General features: G+C 40.0%; 1 protein-coding gene across 1 annotated transcript in view; it reads left to right on the top strand.

The window, feature by feature from the left end:
• LOC136857951 (synaptic vesicle glycoprotein 2B) overlaps positions 1–24,307 on the top strand; it is a 383,254-nt gene that overhangs the window by 209,964 nt on the left and 148,983 nt on the right. Inside the window, exon 2 of the mRNA XM_067137082.2 lies at positions 12,302–12,376. Within this exon, the coding sequence (XP_066993183.1) occupies positions 12,340–12,376 (37 nt within the window). The 5' untranslated portion in view covers positions 12,302–12,339. The remainder of the gene's footprint in view (positions 1–12,301; positions 12,377–24,307) is intronic.

Genomic DNA, 24,307 nt, shown 5'->3' with positions numbered 1-24,307 from the left:
AGAAGAAGCATTAGAAAAAGTACAAAATGCTGTGCTCCTTCAGCTTCTTCAGGCTAAATATCAAAATCTCCCCGTATGACTGACCAATCCCCAACCGGACCGAGATGACCTAGACTTGTTCTGCTTCCTAACAATTGAATGACCTAAGCATTGTTTCAACAGTCAACAGATTTCGTCTCTTCAGGCCTTCTTTACAAACACCAGTGATTATTCCACAAACTGCCCTGAATGAAAATCCACAGCCTGTTTCCAGTCATTCGACCGGGTGAGGAATGGAATGAATGAAGCCCTCAGCTAGCGGCGAGGATAGGAAATGTGCCGGCTGCCGAGACCTGTCGCACTCCTCTGGGGCAATGATAAATGACTGACACATGAAATGTTACTGGAGAGTCTTGCTGGAATGAATGAGGACAGAGCAAACCGCAGTACCCAGAGAAAAACGTGTCCCGCCTCCGCTTTGTGCAGCACAAATCTCGCATGGAGCGACCGGGATTTGAACCACGGTATCCAGCAGTGAGAGGCCGGCGCGCTGCCGCCTGAGCCACGGAGGCTCGCACATACTGTTCTCTCGTTTCTATATTATATCATTTCGGCCTTAGAATAACTCTCACGACTAATGGCTGACAAACAAACACCGGTACTATTCTGATACGTGCTCAAGGAAATGACCAAAGCATCTAGAGCAACCAACACACAGGCACGTCCGTCAAGATACCGATCAACTATAAGGCACCGTTGTTGTTGTTGTTGTTGTTGTAGGCTTCGGATACGCTGCCTAATGAGTGAGAAGAAGGCTGTCATGTAACTCATCACTCGGTGAGAAAGTAACGGTAATCACTGCGGAAGAGTGATTACATTATTTGTTAAGTGGAAATTAAACAAACAACTAATGGATTATTATTATTATTATTATTATTATTATTATTATTGTTGTTGTTGTTGTTATTATTCATCCTCGCCTTACCCCGATTAATCCATGGCAGATTTCCTAATCAGGAGGCACCAATCATATCTATTCATAGCCATTTATTTATTTATTTATTTATTTATTTATTTTGTCCAATATTCTTCATGTCCCTCTGTACAGTCGGCATCCAGGTAGCCATGAATCTTCCTGGACGTCTTTTATTTGTGGCGATCGAGAGCCACTTTCTGACTACATACTCATCTGGCCGGCGTACCACATGGTCACATCATCTCAACCTGTTCTCAGCTATTCTCAACCTGCTTACGTGTTCCTTTACCCGCGACAAAGCCGGCTCCTTCCTTGGATATATATATTTATTATAGTAACACTTCCTCACTTTAGAGGTTGCGTAAAAGACAAAGTATACTCAATACTAATTAATAATGTGTAATGGAAAAATAAATAAAAGTTCATTTGTAAGGAATTAGGCGAGATTTGCGATGTATATGTGGTATCAATGCAATAGTGCAATAGTTAATTGTCCGCCCGCCCACTAAAGGGGGCACATAAGTCGACAGTAGAGACATCTGATGATACAAGTTCAAAATTCTTCCAATACACATTTACGGGTTTACATCACAGGTGGCCTTCTAAAAGACGCTCAGTTCAAATGCACGGGGAAGGTGTACCTCCGGTACAATAATAATAATAATAATTCTACTGCTTTTCCCACATCTGTGGGGTCGCGGGTGTGAACTGTGTTGCACATATGAATTTGGTCCTGTTTTATGGCTGGATGTCCTTCCTGACGCCAACCCTATATGGAGGGATGTAATCATTATTGCGTGTTCCTGTGGTGATTGGTAGTGTAGTGTGTTGTCTGAATATGAAGAGGAAAGTGTTGAGACAAGCACAAACACCCAGTGTCCGAGCCAGAAGTATTAATCAGATTAAAATCCCTGACTCAGCCGGCAATCGAAAGCGGGACCCTCTGAACTGAAGGTCTCAACGCTGACCATTCGTCCAATGAGTCGGATAATAATAATAATAATAATAATAATAATAATAATAATAATAATAATAATAATAATAATAATAATAATAATAATCGTATGAACTCAGCTACGGTGGGCAGACATTTCACTCTGACGCCATTTAGGCTGCCTTCTTATCAATTTCCCCGTTCCGTTTTATTCTATCACAGAGTAGAGAAATAAGAACCCTAGTTTTAATCAATTTTGTTGGGTAAACACTAAATGCGTCATCGGAGATAATTTGCATGCCGATTTCGTACAGCGGGAACCCACGATCTTGGGAAATAATGAACATGCTATGAACTCAAACTCAAATCCTTCCCTACCTTCTGCACAGCGTAGGTGGTTGGGTGCTCGAGGTTACCGGGTCAAAACTCGATACGGTCGGTTGGTATATAAATACGAGTGACCTCTGGCACGTTAAAGAAACCATGCCAGCTAGCCCCGCCGTGTCGTGGTTGCATGTCTGCTTCATACCCAAAACACACAGGTTCGATCACGGACTCGTCCAAGGATTTTAACCGAGGGCTGAAATGAGGTTCACACAGATTCGCGCTGTCAAGTGAGGAATTACCTGACATACGAGACAAAAAGCCAAGCTCACGCACAAAGTGACACTCAACTGCCTTCAAGTCGTCTTGACAGACCAAAGTCCTCAATAGCCGAATGTGCTCAGGTTTGAATATTGAAGAAACCATATCAAGGTAAAATTCAGCCTTCCCTCTCTCTGCAGTTGGAGATACTGACACACAGCGGTGGAACGTAGACGACCGCAGGGCACCAAGCTGAGTCTGGCATTGCTTCAGCGTCTTTTTATTTACAAGCTGCTTTACGTCGCTCTGACAGATGGATCTTATGGCGACGATGATCGTCGCTATCCCCCCCCCCCCACGTGGTGGCTTCCTAACAACATAAGGATAACGAGAAAATTAAGAGATCGAAGCCGGGGCCCTCTGAACCGAAGACTAGTACACTGACCACTGAGCCAATGAGGCGGACCGTACAGAAGTAAAGTACAACGTTACAACGGTGTCTGTCCAGCCCTTGTTCCATTTCTGTACGGGGTCGAGTGTGAGGTAAGATGAATCTTCGTAGCGAGTTCTTACGACCGAATGCCCTTCCTGACGTCAACCTCATCGCAGAAGTTACTGAAATACTTGACTGACGTTATATACTATAGTAGAACATCAGAGGGTGAAATCAAGTGCCGGCATATAGCCTACTCCTGTCAAATAGCACCAAGGGGTCTACTCAAGGTTTAACGTCTCCATCTGACGGACGAATCACCGTCAACAGCGTATAGGCCCTATGCCCTACCTCCGTATGAACACTGGGAAGACTGAGCGAGTTGGCCGTGCGGTTAGGGGCACGCAGATGTGAGCCTGCATTCGGAAGATAGGGGGTTCGAATCCCAGCCCTAAAGATGCTTTACAGTGATTTCCTAATTTTCAAAGCAGGTAAATGCTGGGGCTGTACCTTAAAAGGCCACGGCCACTTCCTTCCCAGTCCTAGTCCTTCCCTATCGCATCGTCGCCATAAGACCTATCTGTGTTGGTGCGACGTAAAACCAATAGTAAAAAAGAAAAAAACTACGAAAAGGTTGGAATTGAATCCAGGCTTTTGGCACGCAGTCCAGAGATTAGTAATTGTATACCACCTCCTCTCCCACCCTGCCGGCCAACATTCTGATGGTGAATAATTTTTCTACCAACGGGACTGGAAGCGACTAACCGCGGAGTCAGACCATATAGATATGACGCCTTACCAATACGGGCTGGTTACGTCATTTTGCCGACTCATCATTCCACGAACACGTTGTCATTATTGTTAAACTGCTACTTATAACAAGACATTGATTAACAATACCTTTTTAACAAATACTCGTAGATACAGTACAGTAGAAAAGCACTGAGGGTAGAATGGAGAAGGCGCAGGGGATAACAAGAAATGTACCGCTGCTTCCCTCTTGGCCGTGTCAAGGAATTAGACTGCCAGAGGAGGCTAGAGTGTGCTTCTGAATCTCCCAGCTAGATATGGAAATGGAGATACACATGATTTGAAACACATTTTAGACAAGCATAAACTGTACTTAGCCGGCCCCGTGGTGTAGGGGTAGCGTGCCTGCCTCTTACCCGGAGGCCCCGGGTTCGATTCCCGGCCAGGTCAGGGATTTTTACCTGGACCTGGCTGGTTCGAGGTCCACTCAGCCTACGTGATTAGAATTGAGGAGCTATCTGACTGTGAGATGGCGCCACCGGTCTAGAAAGCCAAGAATAACGGCCGAGAGGGTTCGTCGTGCTGACGACACGACACCTCGTAATCTGCAGGCCTTCGGGCTGAGCAGCGGTCGCTTGGTAGGCCAAGGCCCTTCAAGGGCTGTGGTGCCATGGGGTTTGGTTTTCATTTTTATTTTTATAAACTGTACTTGGTTGTAGGTCGTGGCAATCAACCGTAAACATGCACCTATCCATGGCGGCGTTGGAAGGAGATTCATCTTGCAGGCCAAAGACAAGCAGCAGTGGCTCCAAGTTAACGTAACGCAGAAAAAAAAATGCTAAGTTGGAACATACTTCCACTATAGATATTTGGACAGTGGAATTGAAAGTTTAAAAATAATGTGGAACAAAATTAAGCATTTAAATATTTATAAATACAGTAGGTGAAGTGGCGCTTCATTAGATTTAACCCAACGGTCGCTACTGGGAGGAATACACTTGAGGGACATTGGCAAGACCGTACCGGATGACCTAATGTTGTTATTTAACCACTTATAGTTAAGAGAATGGTCTCGAAGTGATTAGGAAATCCCGGTACTTACAACAGACCGTGCCACCGCGCTAATATAGGTTCCGGGAATAAGACAACAGCAGAGTCCGCAACCCAATAGCACTCTTAGGAATACTGGAGACAATACCAATTCAGTCGGTACTAACTTTCTTCACATAACAAAATGCTGAATCAATACTGCGGTCCGCCCTGAAAACCACCAGGAGAATTGATTATCCAGTCATTTACTGTTTCACAACAGAATAATAATTCTTAACACCAGGAATTTTGAAAAAAAAAACATAATTATACAATGTCAACTAATACCCAGTGGATGTTCTCAAAAGCTTGAAACACTGTGACCAACAATCGGGCCCTCGGAACCAAAGGCGTTGGAGCTTGGTTTAGGAAGGAAGCATCCTTGTCCTTGACGAATATACGTCCCCTGCATTTACGTGGACTTGAAACCATGGACAATTATTTCAAAGAAAGTCTGGAACTGCTGACTCGGAGTTGTAGCCCCCCATCCTCGCATCCCAGGTTTGATTTCCTGACGTAGGAGATTAAAGCCTGGTATGGGTGTTTGGGATTGGGAGTAGTCAGACTCGTGAGGATAGCTGACAAGAGAAATGAATTAAAAAAGCATTGTCGGTCAGGTAATAATAATAATAATAATAATAATAATAATAATAATAATAATAATAATAATAATAATAATAATAATAATAATAATATATGTGTATGTTCAGTCTTCAGCCATAAGGCAGGTTAGATCCTCAACAGCTCCGCCATCAGCTGTCATAGATAGCCTAGGCATCACTGAAGAGGAACACTAGGGAAATGAGGAGTGAGGTAGTTTCCACATTGCTTTCCCCACCGAGCCAGAAGTTGCTATTACATACCAGTCTGCCAAGCCCACTGAAATGCATGCAGCAACCGACCCTGTGAGCAACGTTTTCACACCATTCATAGCAGGGACTGGCTGCATAAGGAATGGCATTACTGGCATCGCTCATACCTCGGTCACTTTCATATTGTCAGAGCCAAGGATAAGACAGAGACATATCAATGAAAGTAACAAAATTGCTCTAGACACAGTGCACTGTAAACACTAGGTTCTGCCAACGGATGCAAACATTTTTATTTGACGCCATTTAGGCCACCTGCGCTTCAATTTCAACGTTCCGTTTTACTCCTTCATACGGCAGAGGAACCCGAGCTCTGTTGGGTGACCCATTATTTAGTTTAGACGATAAAGGCGGGAGGACATGAGTTCGATTCCCCACCAGCAAGTCGAAAGATGTAGAAACGAGATTTTCATTTCTAGAGTGACACATGTCCCTGGGGGTTCACACAGTTTACACCAAGAATAAATACCAGGTTAATCTCCGCGGTCAAAGGCGGCTGGGCGTGGTTCTAACCACTGAGTGTCGAAGTTGTGGAGACCTTCCACTCCTACAAGGATCTTCACGGCTATGCTGTTTTATTACTAAGTTTTAATTGATTTTGTCAGATAAACGCAGAATGTGTCACCAGAGATGGTCTACATGCCATGGAGTGCCGAATAGACTTCTTTTCGCCCTTCAAAATTCCGATTATTTCCACCGGGATTGAATTCACAATCTTCGGATTTGAAATTCAACCTCTGATCCGCAGAGGGAACTTCCACTTCAGGTAAAAGCTGGGACGTATTTAACACACTACTGCTGTCTTCCCAATGCCAACCCAAGATAATTACGAATACACTTACAAGTACATACACCATCAGAGAGCTTTCATATGGGTTGAAGTCTATGATGTCCCCAACCCTAGATTCCACCAAAGAGATTTCAGACTCTTAACAGAGCTTCCTTTTTACCAAAATTAAACGTTCCTCCCACCTTGGTAATGGATCTTCAGATAGGTCGTTGATGAAGAGTTTAGAAAGAGTGAGTGAGTGAGTGAGTGAGTGAGTGAGTGAGTGAGTGAGTGAGTGAGTGAGTGAGTGAGTGAGTGTGTGAGCTGTGGTTAGTTTCCTTGCTCATTTCTCGTCCAATTGGTTTGACTTTGCATAATGAATATTTAAACTGAAAAATAATCGTAACTGGAAACCTGGGATTTTACATACGTATATTATACGTCCGCCTCCGTGGTGTAGTGATTAGTGTGATTAGCTGCCACCGTCGGAGGCCCAGTTTTGATTCCCGGCTCTATTATTATTATTATCATTAATTGATTGATTAACGAATTCAATAGGATACCTTGTATGCAATTCAGTTTTAACTCTAGAAGCGCGGTCGAGTTGATACTAAACTAAATTAGAAAAGCGAAACTATTTCATTCTGAACCAAAGAATTACAGAAAGCATAATGAAACTCCGCAACTTGCGTCCGAAGAGAAGATACATATGGTATGACCACAAAGAAATAGATAGTTTTGGATGGAAGAAGGGAGTAGGTCTAATTCAAGTCTGGAGCATCTTTAAAATGTTTGATTTGGTGAAAAACAACTGTACTTCTTTCAGGTTATTTGTACCCAGTAGCGGCGATTTGTGGAGAAAACCTTACATTTTTAGTCCGTAAAAAAGCAAGCAATTTGTTGCCTACAAGAAATGTCTTATCAGGTAATTCTTTGTTTAATTTATTTAATTATTAACAAAATGATTAGCGGAAATACGCACAAAATATCGTTCGTCGCGTCTAACCGATCTGCATAGCACCACCACAGCAAGTAGCGGAGACTCGCCCAGCAGCAGTAACAGTGCTATGAGGAAGGGTAGCGGGGGTGTATTATTTGCCAAGGTCATGGACACTTAAGGTATGATTTACCCGCTTGCCACGCGCATTTGTCAATCTGGTAGTCCCTTTAGTGTCTGTTAGTTTCTTAGTGTGTCGTCAAATATTATTACTAAGTTAGTTAATCACGTCGTAAGTCTGTGTAATTGTAATACATGTCTAATATTCTTCCCTTGGTGAAAGTTTTATTGTATGATATTGAATCAAAATCTCAAGAAATTATTATTAGCGCACTTAAGTTGATAAACTGTTAACCTACCGGGCGAGTTGGCCGTGCGGTTAGGGGCGCGCGGTTGTGAGCTAGCATCCGGGTAATGGAGGGTTCGAACCCCACTACCGGCAGCCCTGGAGATGGTTTTCCGTGGTTTCCCATTTTCACACCAGGCAAATGCCTGGGCTGTACCTTAATTAAAACCACGGCCGCTTCCTTCCCACTCCCAGGCCGTTCCTACCCCTTCGTCGTCACAAGACCTATCTGTGTCAGTGCGACGTAAAGCCAATTATAAAAACTAACAACCTTTTTCTCTCTGTCGAAATTCCTTCAGAGAACATCATGAAAGTTACAATTTTGTAGCTTCTTTTTTTTTAATTTTGATGTATATACCTCCCCCCACCCTCGCCCCACAAACCCGGCTACTTTTTGTTGTCTGTAAGAGTTGCCCCCCACCCCCACCCACTTCAAATTCCCAATCGCCACTACTGATTGTAGGCTACCTAGGTACGATGGGAAAAATACAACTTAATAACCATCCCCTTTTAACAGCAGTAAACAAGAAGGAAATAGATCCCCGTCGTTCGAAAATTGAAAGTATCGTCAAAAGGAAAGGCCACGAAAGAAGTAAAACTGAGACACCTGTCGGGTCGGGAAAGAACAAGAATTGACCAGGGGAAATCAGAAACGAAAGATGAAAGTGAGCAGCCTGGCACAAGTAAGTGCCAATCCATTTTCTCAAGATACCGAAGATGTATTTTATCCCCCAACCCACAGGAGTAAAGCAATATTAATTGTCAAAATTTAATATTGTCTCTTTTATTGACTTGCGCATGAATGCAAACTGAAAAGGAAATACTATCACATCCATAGTTCTGATGAGTTCAAGATAACAACAAATTATCAGCGTATCGCTTCGTATGAAATTATTGCTAAGACAACGTGACCCGGCCTGTAGATTAATGTACATCGCTTCAAGTTGATGGATAGAAACTGTTTCATGATGTGCACTTTTCTTTTTGCAAGTGCTTCAGTGTCCTAGTAACACCTCGAAGGTTTTCGGCGACGCAAGGTTGGGATAAGGCTAGGATTGGCAAGGTGGCAGGCGTGGCCTTTACGGTACAGCCCCCGGCATTTCTCTGGTGAGAAAATGGAAAACCACAGGAAACCATCTTCAGGGCTGCCGACGGTGGGATGTGAACCCATCATCTCCCGAATGCAAGCTCACATGCATTCTCTCATGGTGCTTGGGTTGGGAGATTTTCTAATCTAAGTGGATAAAATATAACTTCCTTCTAAAGTGAATCTTCCGCAGGTAAAATAATAATCGCCAAATGACGTCTTTGTCAGGTATCATTGTTCCTTGTGACCACTCGCAACTGTCAACAAGAAGGATCGTCCTCTGACCTATGTTTTCTGCGAACACTTTTCCAAAGAACGTCGCAGGATATTTTGTGTAGCTTTACTCTCGCTCGAAATAGCATCAGCATACGTACCTGGTGGAAGATGTTCTTCAGTCTGTGAGTTAATATTTTCTTCAAACATACCATTTCTTTTCCAGAACCAGATGTCAATCTTCTAGCCTTTAGTAGTTCTGGTTTGGAACTGTCAGAAACGTTTTGTTTACGGGCTCAGCACATCGAAATGCCTGGTCATGAACACCAAGCAAATACGGTTATGGATGCCACGTGGCACTCCAGTGTCTGTAAGCCATCTGACAGGACAGCAGTCGTCTTGGTAAACCAAGACTCACAATGAACTCTGTATATCATGGGTTTCTTCCGAGTCGAGGTCCACGGGAAAAGCCTCGTTCCGAGCTTCAGTTCCTGGGGCTAGCAAAATCGTTCCGTTTTTAAAGCGGCCTTAGGTGAAATGATAGAAAATTTTTCGCACACTGAACTCCAAACCGAATCCAACGTCAGCAGTCATATAACCTTCTTGTGAAAATGTCTTCTCTCAAAACAACATTCATCTTAAAAACATGTAGACTCATTAGAGTTTAGCAGTGGGCTCATCAGTTGGATTACTACACTTTTCCAAGACGCTGGCGGCTAGTGCGCCCTTGAGACACCACTGCAGGCCTCTTATATAGGACAATGCAGTGACAGTGAACTAGGGGAATCATGTGCTTCCACTTATATAAATGTCTGCCTTTGGCCTATATATCAAAAAATAAGGTTCCTTGAAGGAAACCATAATTTCATTTCATCGATTGCGTAATGTTAAAAACATGTAAGCTCATAAAGACTTTAGGCTTTTTCAATCGTGAAATTACCAGCGTTTCGCCCCAGTGTAGCAGTGGGCTATTGCACTTTCATAAGTCAGTCTCACTCCTAGTAGTTCTATTCTCTGCCTAACCTCAGGTCATTAAAATAAACAGAAAAATTGACTACTCATAAACTTTGCTTTGTTGGCACTTAACAGTTTATAGCCAACTCAAAAGCACTGTAAATACAATAAGTTGACATCACGTCTTGTGAAGGAAGTCACGAAGTCCTGTCATCATTTCTGGACACGTGGGGGACAAATCTACTGATGTTAAGACTTGGGATCTCTTGTTCGGAAGCCCCATGTGATTAGTATAGGAGTCTGCCTCATAACCTGTGCGCCTGTTGTGTTTGTACTAATGTGTGTGTATTTCTATTTAATTCTGAAGAGGCCTGCCACGGCGAATGAGAAACGAGTCCCTGCGCTTAACACAAATGTTCTCTCCATGTGAAACAAAAAAAAAAAAAAAACGGACACCTTCAGGACGATCATATATGTAACAACTTCTGAAAAATGTAAATTGAATAACCACGTGCTATAAAGATATCCCTGTATGGTTTACCACACACGTTTGATTTAGAGTGAATTTTCGTAACTAGTGTTCTTCATTCAATGCTCACGATGCAAGTTAATATAAACTTCGATAATTTTGTGAACTCTGACGATGACCACTTTGTGAAATGCATCTCATATCTCCTATACATCATCTTCCTGTTTAGTTTCAGATGCCAGGTTGAATGGCTCAGACGGTTGAGATGCTGGTCTTCTGACCCCAACTTGGCAGGTTCGAACCTGGCTCAGTCCGGTGGTATTTGAAGGTGAAGCCTCGTGACGGTATATTTACTGGCACGTAAAATAAGTCCTACGGGACAAAATTCCGGCACTACAGCGTCTCCGAAAACCGTCAAAGTAGTTAGTGGGATGTAAAGCAATACGGTTAGGGGTTGGGAGGGAGTGAAATGAATAAAATAATCTTTTTTTTTTTGCTGGTTGTTTTACGTCGCACCGACGCAGATAGGACTTACGGCGACGATGGGATAGGAAAGATCTAGGAGTTGGAAGGAGGCGGCCGTGGCCTTAATTAAGGTACAGCCCCAGCATTAAATTTGCCTGGTGTGAAAATTGGAAACCACGGAAAACCATATTCAGGGCTGCCGACAGTGGATTCGAACCCACTATCTTCCAGACGCAAGCTCACAGCCGTGCGCCCCTGACCGCACGGCCAATTCGCCCGGTAATATAAAATAATCGGAAACTGCCAATATTAGTGTCGAATCCATGCTATACTATTCGCGGTCGCTGAAATTAATTATGATACTGTGAATGGTGTTTTAAGTCCAAGTTCAGCCTCCAGAAGGGGTGAAAAAGAATTTTTTTAAAATGACCGAGATTTGCGTTGAAACACCAGTTTTCGCATTTGCTACGCTGACTGGTGACAGTCCTAATGACGATTGGTACAGTGTATTTTATATCTATAGCGTGACGCGTAAATAGAGATGAGAAGAATGCAAGAATGAGGAATGTGGCCTGCAAGCACGAATTTCCTGTTCTGCCCAGACAGACCGGCTCTTATCTGCTACACGAAAACATTGACTCACACTTTGCAGTTTGCTGGATTGCAACTGACAAGAGAAAAGAGCTTCCAGTAGAAGTCACCTGGGTAGTAGCGGAGTTGTTATGATAACCATTGAGTCACTGGCACTGCTGGTGAAAACCCCTTCGCCCCGTGCCTCACCGGGCATGTGCATTCTTCTGATCTCCTAACAATACATACAGTTATCACTTATTTTTCTTATGCCCTGGGTAGTAGCGAAGTTGCTATGGTAACCATTGCGTCACTGGCTCTGCTGGTGAAAACCCCTTCGCTCCGTGCCTCACCGGGCATGTGCATTATTCTGATCTTCCAACAATACATACAGTTATCACTTATTTTTCTTATGTATTTGAAAGGAATAACTATTTCCTAGACAATCTGGGCTGCAACATGGACACAGTTTCACGTGAAACACAAAATTATCTAAAACTTTAAATTAAACATACAACAATAATTTTAAAGTTAGTAAAATATCAGTTGTCACATTAAAAATTCACTTGATATGTAATTAACAGGTAGGTCTAATACAAGTCCTAAAAGTAAACATTCCGGGTAGCACTTAGAGCAATTACATATCAAGACACGTTATCTGACCTATGTATAACAAATGTTGCGGAGCAGCGCGGGCCCTCTAGTTGTTGTTACCACTTCACATAATGCACTGCCTAAATTATTCTTCCTAAATAAAACTGTATGTACATATCACTGACCCCTGTAATATGGTTCTTTTAATTTCTTGTGTTCCAGACCGAGAACCAGAGTCTCGACACAGCGGTGGTCATAGAATGGTAGAAGCTGGCCCGCGAGGAAGAGAACAAGCAGGTGAGTGTTGGGCAGGAACTGGCTGTAAACAACGACATTGCCCTCCCTTTCCCAAGTTCAATCGAGGTGAAGGATGGTCGCGAGAAGTAGGAAAAATGGAACACTCCTTAAGCAGACCCTACACGGTCAATAAAACTGTCAGTACCGAAAAGTACTGACAGTAATACTGATCGCGTGTGGACTGGAATGATGGAATGAAGGCCAGTACTGAAGCAGATCCGGATTTCCTGATCTGCGAGCGTCAGTACTGTAGAGTGGTGGGGATACTGACAGTTATACTGACCGTGTGAGTGCGCTTGTCATTATTTCTGTCAGTATCAACGGAGCAGCGGTGGACGACAAATGCGTTTCTCAGCAAGGCCGAGTAGAGGTGCTTGTGGAACCGTCAAGTAGGCCTATTGCAAAAGTTTATCGAGCTATATGAAACGCTGTCAGAATAAACGTAACACAATGCTTTACATGTTTCCACAACTGCTGTACTGATGGAAACTGGAAAACTTTAAATCTTCAACATTTATACGAGTTGCAAGATACCTCACTGTGACCACTAATCTCTCTGCCACCGATAAACAGCACCGCATGTTTGTATTTTACCTTATTACAAAACGCTCTACCATTCGTAGTAATTTTGCAAAAGTACCCTCACGCATTCGGAGATAGTTCTGATAATCTTCTGCTTCGGTATATTGTGTTTCCCTCAACACTTCATGTGAGAATACCCTTCTCTTTTCCTAAGCCAATCTTTAACCATCGTTTACGTTTAAACTGCGTTTCGTCTTTTACGATCCATTTTGATAGAATACCACAATTGCCTGTTAAAAATCTCATTCCGTAGTGACGATTATTGACTTTATTTGTAAAGTGAGAATGCCGCAATGGTAAGCTAGTGCACTGGTACTGACCAAAATATTGACAGTAATAATGATCGTGTAAGGTCGCTACAATATTGAAGCGTACTGTCAGTATTATTGACTCAGTATTACTGATCAGTATTACTGACCGTGTAGGGTCTGCTTTAGAACTCCACTCTTTAGACCGCGTCATGCTCATTAAAGAGGGTACAAACAGCGATTCAGGTTCGAGTTCCGAAATAAACGTTGTTGCCACCTTTACTTATATGCTCGTATGATCATACAGTTGTAAATCAGAAATCTAAATGGACAAGATGGACTACAAGCAGGAGCTGTGAAACCGAAGCGCGGGCTGTGTGCTTGCATTCTGGAGATAGTGGTTTGACCCTCACCGTTGGCAACCCTGAAAATGATTTTCCACGGTTTCCAATTTTCACACTAGTCAAATGCTGAGGCTGTACCTTAATTCAAGCCTCGACCACTTCCTTCCCACTCCTAGAGCTTTCTTATACCATCGTATCCACAAGACCTATCTGTGTAGGTGCGACGTAAAGCAAAATGTAAAAAAAAAAAAAAAAAAAAAATGCTTCTCACTGTGGTTGGCGACAGGAAGAACATCCAGCCGTAAAAATCTGCCATATAATTTCATCTCACCTCATTACCGACCCCGTCTAAGGGAATCATATCGTCATGTAGACGTACTTTAAGAGTCGGATAATTCCTGAACCTGTCCCTTTTCTATATTTCAGTCTGCCATTTCATGTGGCTTTCGAAACCTCTTTTACCACGCTGAGCGAATTATTAGCCGTTATTTGGCACTCACCTACTATATCGAGGCGCATCACATAGGCAACCCAACACACACAGGGGTGAGGCAACGTGCAGGATATCTTCATTTCGTTAGTTCCACTCTACTAGCAATAGCAGTACTCAGGGCTGACAAAAGGATATAGGCAAACTTGTTTCCGGCTTACCATCCTCATAAGTTGAAATTTTTAAGATCCAGTTATCACTCTGAGGTCAGCTCTCTCAACGTACGCATTATATCAGGCCGTCCACATGACATCTGTAGAATTCAGACTACCCAAGAGGACGGAGAAAACCGACAGAGTGACAGCTGGAGCTCAAAGGTTTTAACTTATTAGGATGATAAGCAGGATCACAGCACCTTCCAAAACATTCGGAAACAGTTGTTGCATAAATTACTTCTTATAAATTTAACCGGCCATTTCCTAATAATGAAAAATGAAATGGCGTATGGCTTTTAGTGCCAGGAGTGTCCGAGGACATGTTCGGCTCGCCAGGTACAGGTCTTTTGATTTGACTCCCGTAGGTGACCTGCGCGTCGTAATGAGGATAAAGTGATGATGATGATGAAGACGGCACATACACGCAGCCCCCCGAAATTAACCAATGATGGTTAAAATTTCCGACCTTGTTGGGAATCGAATCCGGGACCGCTGTGACCAAAGGCCAGCACGCTAACCATGGAGCCGGACTTTCCTAATAATAATATATTGTAACTAGTGGATCCGCAGCATTCGTTATAAACAGATCAGGTAACTCGTTCGCAGTCGTATTGTTTTACCCGCCCTTTCCAATGATTTTATGAACATTTAATACCGGTACGTAATAACTGATTCATTAGTAATGTAGTTTATAACATTTCTTTCCATACAGTATTCACTGTGCTTCGACCATTCGAGCGTATCTGGATTTTAACATTTCTCAACGTTCTTTCCCGAGATAGTGCCACATACAATTGGCCGTGACTAAATACTGGTTAGGATAAGTAGACACGCACATTTTCAAGAGGTTGTCCCTGCGCTTTATTATTGACAATGGCCATGCAGAAGGCTAGTCGACTAGAGACCTTCCCGTCTCTACGTACGTTGATGTTTTCTATTAGCAGCATATAAGATTTTAGGAAAGTCTGTCATCTGTTGAGTATATTTAGAAGCTGGTGAAGGTCAGAGAATCAAAAAGTTTATAGCGCAGAATAATATTCTTCAATGATCAGAGGTAATGTATAATATCTGGTTTGACAGGTAGTAATCAGACATGGCTGCATGCAGTCACATTACTAAGGATGAAAATCACAGAATATTAATGAAAGTGTTCGTCGCTTAGCAACCTGCCAAGTACAGAATGTATTGCGGGTAGGGTAAGCCTTCGCCTGCAATTATTGAAGTGATCATTAATGATTTGATTTTATGATTACTCAAAGTTGGCTGAACAGAGACCTATCAATGTCTTATGATTCACTGGCAGGTAATTCCGGAGAGAATAAAACAAAAGCAAATCAGTCCAGTAGAACGGACGGACGGATTTGCCAAAACTGTTTTTATTAAACTATTTTAATACTAGCAAATGTACCCGTGCTTCGCTACGGTATTCTACATTGTATTCGAATATCGAAGTAAATACTGTACGAGCAGTAAATAAGATTGTTTTAAAATTCCATGTCCCTTAGCGTTATCCGAGAAACAGCATGGGGAGGTCCACATACGCTGTTTCCAATGTAAAGTGTTTGTTACGTATTTGTGATATAACGGCAGGCTCACTTGCCTACTGCCATTCACAATCGAGTTGGAAAGTTTACATTATAATTGCAGATCCCATTGCCTACTGCGCGGTCACAATCGATTTGGGGAGTTTTCGTTACAATGGCAGGCCCCCTTTCCTACTTCCAGACAGATAACAGTTGAGGAGTTTTTATTATAATGGCAGGCAACTACCCCACTATCAGTCGAAATTGAGTTGTGCAGTTATCATTATAATGTCAGCCCCTTTTCCTACTGCCAGCCAGCTTACTACCAGTCACACCAAGTTGGTGAGTTTCCATCAAAGTAGCAGGCCACTATGCCTAATGCCAGTCATATTTTAGATGAGGACATTTGTTTATAATTGCGGGCACCCTTGCCTACTTCCAAACACAATCGGGTAGGGGAGTTTTAAACAAAACTGCATGCTCCCTTGCCTTCTTCAAGTCAAATCGAGAAGTGAACTACAATGGTAGGTCTTCCTTACTAATGCCAGTTACACAGGATTTGGAGAAAGACCCCATTCCTACTGCCAGTTAAAGTCGGTGTGGGGAGTACTGATTACAATAGCGGACACACCCTTTCTCGATCGCTACAAATCGACATCAGTGAATATATATAGATCGACATACGAAAGTATATGCGTGTCTACAATATTGCAGACTTTCATTTACAGATTAACTGCTGCTGAACGTACGCCATATCGACAAAGGATTGTACCATAAGACGCCGGATTTAGCGGCATAAATGGTTGGTCCTCCGATATCTCATCTATTCTTGGGTCAGATTGAGTTAGAAACGTTGAACAGGGTAAAGTTCTTGTAAGATTATCTCACATTGCATTACTTTTCGGATAATTATGTGACAGCTACATACATAGCATTTGGCTCACATATGGCTACTGGGTGGGCCAATTTTCGTGAAGAATTTGATGATTCTATATTTCCTATAAGTGATTGAAAGTATGAATTATGCATGTAAAAAGTCCAATTTTACTTAACATCGATTAATAGGGAAAAATCAAACATAAAAGGGATACAGATACGACAAAAAGTCATAAGACCAAGGTTGTAGATTATTCCAAATTGAACGGAGATTGTGCAATCCGTTATGTGATAGGACTTTCCGAAGGTCTGCACCATCATTAAAATTGCCTCCATATTTCGATATTCCTCGGGGATAAAAAGTGAACAATTTAAAGACCTTGGAAGTTTTCCGTCCGTTACAGGCTAAAACGTATAATTTTGTCAAATTTCAATTTTCTTTTTCGTCTGGCAGATTATGCCGCAATCTGTATTTTGGGCGAGGAGGATAAAAATTAGGACTTTCAGGAAACTAAACCAAAAAATTGTGCAGATGGTCATTATTACCCCTTAAACGGGTATGTGTGCGAAAATTTCGCCAAAATAGTCAATGTACAGGCACACAGTCGTTAAGAGTTTATTTATATAGATAGATAAAGAATCAGCTCCACGTACAACACTTTTGGGCTATGTCGCTGGACTTAACCTGCAAAACTGACCATTCGTGATATCTCCCTTATTAATCCTCCTGACGAAAAAATGCACATGAAAAAAGTTTTAGAGATGGAATGTCATCACGTTTGGTCGATTTCCAGTCAGGTTGGTCTTGTACTGTATATACTGTGGAAGAGTAAAATCACCATTTCGATTCCCTATAAACCACCAGTCCATTCCGGGAACATGAAATGTTAATGACCTTTAAAACCTACCTTTGGACAGGTGGATGCTAAATATAAAGTTTGGCTCGAATATATTCAGTAGTTTTCAAGTTGTAAGAAATACGCTTTACACGCACCCGCTCTTGAGGTCCGATGGGACTTGTACCGCAAAACGGTCCGTTAATGATATCTCCCTTATTAATCCTCGTATCGAAATGATGCACATGAGAAAAAAGGTTTAGAAATTAATTTCCATTAAGGCAGGTAGATTTCCATTAAGTTTGGTTGTGTATATTTTGTGGGAGAGCAAAATCACGGTTTCGGTTTCGTATAAACCCCCAGTCAGTACAGGAATTTATAAACAATATTTTCATTAAAACCTACACAAGGACAGGTGGATTCTAAATATGAAGTTTGGTGGAAATATATCCAGTAGATTCTACTGTAGCTCTCGCGTACATACGGAGTAGGCCTAGTTAAGGAAGAAAATAATAGTTAAGAAAGTTGAAATTAATAGAAAATGGATTATAACTGAAGACAGCCGGATAACGACAAATATGTAAATGCCAAGTGAATGTATTGGAAAATCAAATGCCCCTCAATAAATTATACTGGTGTGAGTTATGGATAAAATAAAGCGGTAACAGAGGAGAAATTTAGACGCAGTGATTCTTAGGTAAACAGATAAGAAGATTACTAATGGTGTTATTACTTAATCTATTCGAAGGCGGTTATAACCTCCAACGATATTCCGCCAATATCCCGCAGATAGGCCGATTGACGCCTCTCTTGCCTTCTACTCAAGGAACAACCACGAATTTAAAAGCATGATGAGGAAAATGGCAATACGCTACTTCCCTGCTGGCAAGCAGTTAGAGACGTTGCTATGGTAACCTGTAGGTTCGTTGTCGGTCTGTCGATGCAGAGCATGATACCCGCCGAAAATAGTAAATTTCTCCGTCATGTGAAGAGTAAGGTAAATTATGAACATAACGAAAGTTGTTTATAATGAAGAGACGTTTCACGTACGGTCCATGGAGTTTACAGAAAATCAATAGTATAAGAGAAAATGGAGGAAAACCGTTCTGGTTTTCCTATATTCCCCCGTCTATTCAAAGATTTTAAAATTATATGCATATCGAAACCTTCCTCGGGATGAGTATACTCTAAATATGAAGTTTGGTTGAGATCTATCCAGCCGTTTCGACGTGATGGTGGAACAGACAAACAGACAGATACAAAAAGTAAAAACCACCTATTCGGTCTTGAGTTGACCTAAAACGGATGAATATCTGAAAAATTGGCAAAACAAAAGAAATTACAGACAGTGGACCCCCTACAACTTTATTTATGTAGATATAGATATAATAGTCTTTGTTTTACGTCTCACTACTTGTTATATTTTTTGAATACACCGAAGTGTCGAAACTTTGTCTCGCAAGAGTTATTTTATTGGCGTACTTGAGCACCTCCAAATACCGCCGCACTGAGACAGGATCGAACCCACCAACTTGGGCTCAGAAGACCACGATTGTACTGTTGTACAAAATTCAGCACCTCAATGTCTCTGAAAACCGTTAAAGTAGTTAGTGGGACGTAGAACCAGAAACATTATTAATTCACGGATTAAACCGATACCGAGCGAATTAGCCGTGCGTTTAGGATCTCCCGGCTGTGAGCTTGCATTCGGGGAGAGTAGGTTCGAACCCCTCTGTCGGCATCCCTGAAGATAGTTTTCCGTGGTTTCCAATTTCCACACCAGGCACACCTTAATCAAGGCCAGGCCACTTATTTTTAATAATGCTATTTGCTTTACGTCCCACGAACTACTTTTATGGTTTTCGGAGACGCCGAGGTGCCGGTATTTTGTCCCGTAGGAGTTATTTTACGCGCCACTGTATCTACCGACACGAGGCTGACATATTTGAGCACATTCAAATATCACAGGATTGAGCCAGGATCGAACCTGCCAAGTTAGGGTGAGAAGGCCCACGGCCACTTCCTATCCCATTGTTGCCATAAGACCTCTCTGCGTCGTGAAGCAAATTGTAAATCTAGCATGGAGTCATCCATCACAGACAACTTACATGGGTATAATAGATTTATACATACATGCACTTGGGCTAGGGCTTCACTGACTTATTCGTTACTGTCTCCCGCTAATCACAAGATCAGGCATGTCACACGCTTGTGAAATACAGCTCCCGCTCACTTTTGAATTTAAATAATTATAACTTTAATATGATACCGGGCGCGGCTGTGAGCTTGCATCCGGGAGATCGTGGGTTCGAGCCCCACTGTCGGCAGCCCTGAAGATGGTTTTCCGTGGTTTCCCATTTTCACACCAGGCAAATGCTGAGGCTGTACCTTAATTAAGGCCACGGCCGTTTCCTTCCAACTCCTAGGCCTTTCCTATCCCATCGTCGCCATAAGACCTATCTGTGTCGGTGCGACGTAAAGCAACTAGCAAAAAATAAAATGATTGTATAAAATAAAAAGATTTCCAATTGTCTAGAGAATATTTCTCTTTGTTTCTCCTTTGATATTCAGAAGGCAGGTAGCAACGTACAAATTCAACTTATACTCATCTCACAACGTATGTGACACTCGCCTCCGTAGCGTAACGGTTAGTGTTATTAGCTGCCGTCCTAGGGGACCCGGGTTCGATTCCTGGTACTGCCAGAAATTTAAGAATGGTAGGAGGGCTGGTATGTGGCTGAAATGGTACATGCAGCTTACCTCCAATGGTGATGTGCCTGGAAAGAGCTGCATCACCGCGGGATGAGGACACGAGTTTACTTTACTGTATTGAAAAACAATTTCATTGGGTTGAAATACCTAAAATTAATTCTTATTTGACCGAGAAAAAGCTTCCCCTTTTGAGTGTGGATTTGACCCTAAAAGCTCAGCCCGGCTCCCTTTTTCCTTACGATTCTTCTTAATTGCTGTAATTTTCCTTACTTTTGATGTAGAAATTGCTTTACTTCTTCCTGTTATCATTATTATAAATTGATCAAATATTTTATCATGATCAGTTATTAGTACAATATTTCTACTAATCCTATTATTAGGATTATATCACGAATGAAACCAAGGGGCCCTAGAATGAGCATATTAGGGTTGTAGTTAACTATAACATTTGATTTGCACTCAAAAAGTATTGATTTCTCAATCTACCTTAAATAAGAAGCGATAAATTGCAATCAGTTTCGACCTGATCTTAGATGTTTACATCCTTATTTATCTTAATTGAAACCAAAGTAGAGGTATATTACTGTTAATAATATTATTGAAATTTATTTCCAATTAAAGAAATGTGTTTATCAAATTAAAGCTGCTAACTTTTTATTTTAATGGTTTAATTCCATTAACATTTCTCCATTTATATAGTTTAAAATAAAACAATACATTTTCATTGTATAAATAATATAACACTATATTTATAAATACTTAAAAGTTAATAACTTCCCCAACATCTTCAGTGTCGTGCTCTACATAAGCTATTTAAGTATAAAATCAACATAATCAACATAATCATCCATAAGACAAAACTAATTAAATAAATCTTAATTCTATTATTCTGCCAATTCTGAATTATCTGAGAATATCGAATAGATTGTTTATAGATTATCTGGCCACCTCAATCCTCACTCCAGCCTTGATCCATAGTTTTAAAAACTTGTTTCCCTAAAAATAAAGGTAGATAACTTACTCCATATGTTCTAATAAAAGGCATAAACCATATTGATCCTAAAAAATTAGATATCATAAATGTCTTTAGTGATAATAAGTTATAAGACAAAGAAAACTTAGATACCTCATATCCAAATCAACCCCCCAATACTCTTAAAATCAAAGCTAACAATTTTAAAGTGGTTGGTAAACAAATCATAGAAGGTGATGGAAATATAACTCAACTTAATATACACCCCCCTAAAATTGCTATTAGGACCAACACTAATATTCTCTTTAATATAATTCATCCTTCATAATTTAATGGATGAAATGATGTGGAATTAAATTCACCTGTTATTGAATAATATACTAATCGTAAAGAATAACATACAGTCAAACCTGTAGAGAAAAAATATAAAAAAACTAAACGTATTAATATAAGATAATCTAACAATTTCTAAAATTAAATCCTTGGAATAAAATCCAGCTGAAAAAGGTATACCACAAAGCGCTAGATTAGAAATATTAAAACAAACAGCCGTCAGTGGCATTTGACTACAAATATTCCCTATGAACCGAATATCTTGGGAATCCTTCATATTATGAATTAATGAACCAGCACATATAAATAAAAGGGCCTTAAATAATGCATGTGTTAAAAGATGAAAAAAAGCTAATTTAGGAAAACCCATAGCTAAGATTCTTATCATCAAACCTAACTGTCTTTAAGTTGATAAAGCAATAATCTTCTTTAAATCAAATTCGAAGTTAGCTCCTAAGTCCGCCATAAATATAGTAAGACCACCTATAAGTAATAAAAACTTAGATAATCAAGTATCCACAAATGATCTATTAAATCGAATCAACAGATAAACCCCTGTCGTAACCAATGTTGATGAATGTACTAAAGCTGATACAGGTGTCGGGGCTGCTATAGCTGCTGGTAATCAAGAAGAAAAGGGAATTTGAGCTCTCTTACTTATAGCAGCTAATACCACTATAGTACTAATTAATATTATAATAAAAGAATCCTTACCAAAATCCAAGTAATACACATAATTTCAACTCCCATATGCTATTATTCACGCAATAGCTATGAGTAGTGCTACATCCCCAATCCTATTAGATAAAGCTGTCAATAAACCCGCATTATAAGATTTAACATTTTGGTAATAAATAACTAAGCAATAAGAAACAAGTCCTAATCCATCTCAGCCTAATAAGATTCTAATTAAATTTGGTCTAATAATCAAGAATATTATTGATAATACAAATATTAATACCAAAATAATAAATCGATTGATAGTCAAATCACCATGTATATATTCATCTCTATAAAAAATTACTAAAGCTGAAATAAACAATACAAACCCTATAAATAAAAGTGATATTCAATCAAACAAAAAGGTTATAACAATTGAACTTCTATTCAAATTTAACACTTCTCATTCAATAAAAATCACTAAATCGTATATAATAAATAGAATCATATAATTATCAAAATTATTGCTTCAATAAACAAAAATAAAAAACTTAAAAAACAAATAGACAATGACCATAAAATGGTTTAAAGTAGTCACCTACATCACTGGTATCACAAACCAACATTTTACTTTAAACTATTTAAACACGATCACAATATACATAAATCTCCCTTTAATACTAAAATATATAATGGTAATCAATGAAGCAGAAGTAAAATAAATTCACGACTATAGCCGCTGGAAGAACAAGAGTAAATTCCAGAATATATTATACCATGTTTACTATAAGCATATAAATATAAAGTATACACTGCTCTAAAAAATGATAATAATATTAATATAACCATAGACACTCATGATCAAGCAACCAATCTATTAAATAGACTAATCTCACTCATTAAGTTTAGAGAAGCGGGCGCAGCCATATTAGAAGAACTAAGGTGAAATCACCACATAGCCATTGAAGGCATAAAATTCATTAAACCCTTACTTACTAGCATTCTTCGTCTTCCTAGACGCTCATACGTAATATTAGCTAATGCAAATAGACCAGAAGAACATAATCCATGAGCGATTATAAGTGTGTAACTTCCTCTAAACCCTCAAACTCTTAATGTTATTAAACCTCCTAGGACAATCCCTATATGAGAAACCGAAGAATAAGCAATTAAAGCCTTTAAATCCGTTTGATATAAACATACTAAACTAACTAATACACCCCCAACTAAACTAATGGCAACTCAAACGTAATTATACTTTAATCCCAAAGAAACAATTATTGAATAAACACGTAACAATCCATATCCTCCTAACTTTAATAATACACCTGCCAAAATTATAGATCCGGATACTGGGGCTTTCACATGTGCTTTTGGTAATCATAAATGAACAATAAATATCGGAATTTTTACTAAAAAAGCCAAAATTAAAACAAAGTAAAACATAACATTAAACAAACTTACATTTCTCAATAAGCTTAAATCCAAATTACCATAAATTCTATACACATTAAACAATCCTACTAATAAAGGTAGGGAAGCTAATAAAGTATAAAACAATAAATATACCCCAGCTTGTAGCCGTTCAGGTTGATACCCTCAACCTAAAATCAAAAACAAAGTAGGGATTAATCTACTTTCAAAAAATAAATAAAAAGAAAATATACTTATTCTTCTAAAAGTACAATATAATATCAATAATAAAAACAAAACATAAATTTGAAATAATTGATTATAAAATTTAACTCGATAAACCGTCTCTCTAGCCGTAATCATCAGTGCACAAATTCAAAATCTTAATAAAATTAGTCCATAAGATAAAATATCTCCTCCAAAACAATAGCTTAAATTACCAAAATCGCCTGATAAGATGCAACCCATAAAAAATATAAAAGTTATAAAATATATCAAAGACTGAACCACCCATCAATAATCAACTAAAAACATAGGGGGATTAAAAATACGATCATAAATATAAACTTTAACATTGTAATACTCTAAATGTTTGAAAAAATCATTACCATGAGTTCGAATTATAGAAACCAACACAGATAATCCTAAAGCCCCTTCACAAACAGAAAATGTTAAAAAACTATACTAAAATACAATTCATAATCAAAAAATTTAAATATGAATAAAGTAACCCAAATAAACTCAACACAATAAATTCCAAACTCAACAATATAGACAATAAATGCT

Source organism: Anabrus simplex, chromosome 1 (assembly GCF_040414725.1).
Source record: "Anabrus simplex isolate iqAnaSimp1 chromosome 1, ASM4041472v1, whole genome shotgun sequence".
Lineage (NCBI taxonomy): Eukaryota > Metazoa > Arthropoda > Insecta > Orthoptera > Tettigoniidae > Anabrus > Anabrus simplex.
Note: the sequence above shows the minus strand (reverse complement) of the source record. Positions and strands in the feature narration are given on the sequence as shown.